The sequence below is a fragment of the Melopsittacus undulatus genome, chromosome Z (genome assembly GCF_012275295.1).
Source record: "Melopsittacus undulatus isolate bMelUnd1 chromosome Z, bMelUnd1.mat.Z, whole genome shotgun sequence".
NCBI classification, from domain to species: Eukaryota; Metazoa; Chordata; class Aves; order Psittaciformes; family Psittaculidae; genus Melopsittacus; species Melopsittacus undulatus.
In genome coordinates, this window is record NC_047557.1 from 56,715,119 (window position 1) to 56,717,379 (window position 2,261).

General features: G+C 55.9%; 1 protein-coding gene across 1 annotated transcript; it reads right to left on the reverse strand.

Annotated features, from left to right (window-relative positions):
- Positions 1-646: 646 nt before the first annotated feature.
- On the reverse strand, positions 647-1,366 carry TMEM215 (transmembrane protein 215). Its single transcript, XM_005154843.1, has one exon. The coding sequence runs from the start codon at positions 1,364-1,366 to the stop codon at positions 647-649; it is 720 nt and encodes a 239-aa protein (XP_005154900.1).
- Between the last annotated feature and the right edge of the window lie 895 nt (positions 1,367-2,261).

Here is a 2,261-nt window from a genome sequence, read left to right on the forward strand (position 1 = left end):
TACCTTGCATGCTATTTATGATGGATTAGCCTTTGAAAACTCCCTGGAGCCTATCCGGCTGCTAGGAGACTTTCAGAAAAGCCTGCACAGGGTCAGCACATCGATTCATTGAAGCAGAAGAAAATAAAATCTTGCCAGGAAGAAGAGACAAATGCTTTCTACACACCCTAACATCAGTCAGATGTTGGAGTGCATGCTGACATCTCTCAATCCCCCACAAAGTGAAGTGACACTGTTGCTCAGACTCATTCAGCCATAAAGCACCACATTCTTCCCTACAGACAGCTCCAGAATTCAGATTCAGCTCTTGATCTCAGCTGATGGCCCCTGCTGCTCTCATGCCAGTGCATATATGGGCTTGGGTACAACAGGCAGAAGGAAAACAAAAGGGAGGGGGAGAAAATAAAATTAAAATGTAATTTCCTTTTTCCAAAATGAAAAATTGTATTCTTTAACCTTTAAACATGCTTTTTTACTTACAGAAAGAGCATTTCAGGCACACAAGGTTTGAGTATCAGTCACATATCACGTTAAACTGTAACAGTATCAGGATTGTCCCATGCAGTCCTGTAAGCTATATTATCCCCTATCATGAAGTTGAAGTTGTTGGTTTTGTATACATACATATATATATAGTATGCATCTTTCACACAATTGTCTCTTGGTCTGAGTTGACTTCAGTAGGGTTTATGTAACAACAGTATTTGTCATAAGGGCTGTTTTCCTTGTAAGAGCAGACTATGATACTGTCTTTAGGAGCAACAAAAATGTTGTCTTCAATGTCAGGGCAAGCAGTGCTGTCCCTGGTGGGAGAAGATGTCTCCTTTTCCAAGGCACTGTATACTGCGCCATCTCGCACTAGCACATTCCCCGGCATCTCTGGGTAACAGGTTTCCAGGTAGCTCAGCATCTCCTCCTGCTCCACTTTTCTGTTGAAGCTCCTGCACTCTCCCATGGCGGCAGCGGTGGTGGTGCAGACGGACACAGAGTCCTTGCCCCGCAGCACTCTCCTGTTCTTCTGGTATGCCTTCTTCGACAGCTTCTTGCATCTCATCCTGCCAGACTCCAGGTCTGAGGGGGTTCTCAGCAACCTCAAGACATCCCTGTCCCTGACTTGCTTGTAGCACGAGCACTTATTTTTCTTAGGCCATTTGGTGCAGCCGTCGGTCTTTTTGGTGAGGGCAATAGCGGCGATGCCTGGCAGGCAGATGGCTGGCCCAATGGCCAGCAGCGGGATGTCCCCCAGGGTCTCCCCCTTCATGCCCGACACGGTGAACATGAAACCGAACACCAGGAAGACGCTGACCAGAGCCACCACCATCCCGGTCCGGGGGTTAATGTTGTCGGGTCTCATGGTCCTCGCCATCCTGATGGCTTGCAAAGGACCACTTCCTTTCAGCGAGGCGGCCGCTCGAGGATGGGTACTGCCCGGCAAGTGGCTGAAGTTTCTCTGGCAGTGAAGCGCGGGAAGCCCCGACGGCTGGCACTGCTGCAGCCGGAGGGCGAGCCGGGTCTGAGGAAAAGCAGGAGCAGAGTCCGGCTCCGATCAGTCACTTGTCGTGCTGCTGCCGCCCGCTGCGCCCCGCTCCGCTCTGCTCTCTGCTCTGCGCCCAACTCTGCCCTGACCCCCCTCTGCCCTGAGCCCCGCTCTGCTCTGCTCTGAGTCCCGCTCTGCCCTGAGCCCCGCTCTGCTCTGAGTCCCGCTCTGCTCTGAGTCCCGCTCTGCCCTGAGCCCCGCTCTGCTCTGAGCCCCGCTCTGCCCTGAGCCTCGCTCTGCTTTGCTCTGAGCCCCGCTCTGCCTCTTTCTGCCCTGAGCCCCACTCTCCCCTCTGTCCTGCTCCGCTCCAAGCCCCGCTCTGCTCTGCCGGCCTCTCCCGTGAGGCGGGAGCTCGCCCCCTCCGGCAGCCCCGCCGCATCCTCCCACGCGTAACCGCGTGAACGAGAGAGCACAGGAGTGGGGGCTCGAACCCCAAAACGCGGCCGGGGGAGAGGCGGGGAGTGAAGGGACGAACCCAGCGGGCGGAGAGCGAGCGGCCGCAAGGAACACCGGCCCTTCCTTCTCCTCCTCCTCGGTCAGTCCCCGCAGGAGCCGTGAGTACGTGCACGGGGGATAGTGCTTTTGGGAGCGGGGGTCTTGGGGATTCCACCTTCCTGATGGCCACCACGGCTTCGCTGCCGCCACCCGGCCACCTTCTTCTCCTCCTAGGTGGAGGGGGCCTGCTCTGGGAAGCCCCCGCGGCTCCCCCGGCAGGGGACTTTCC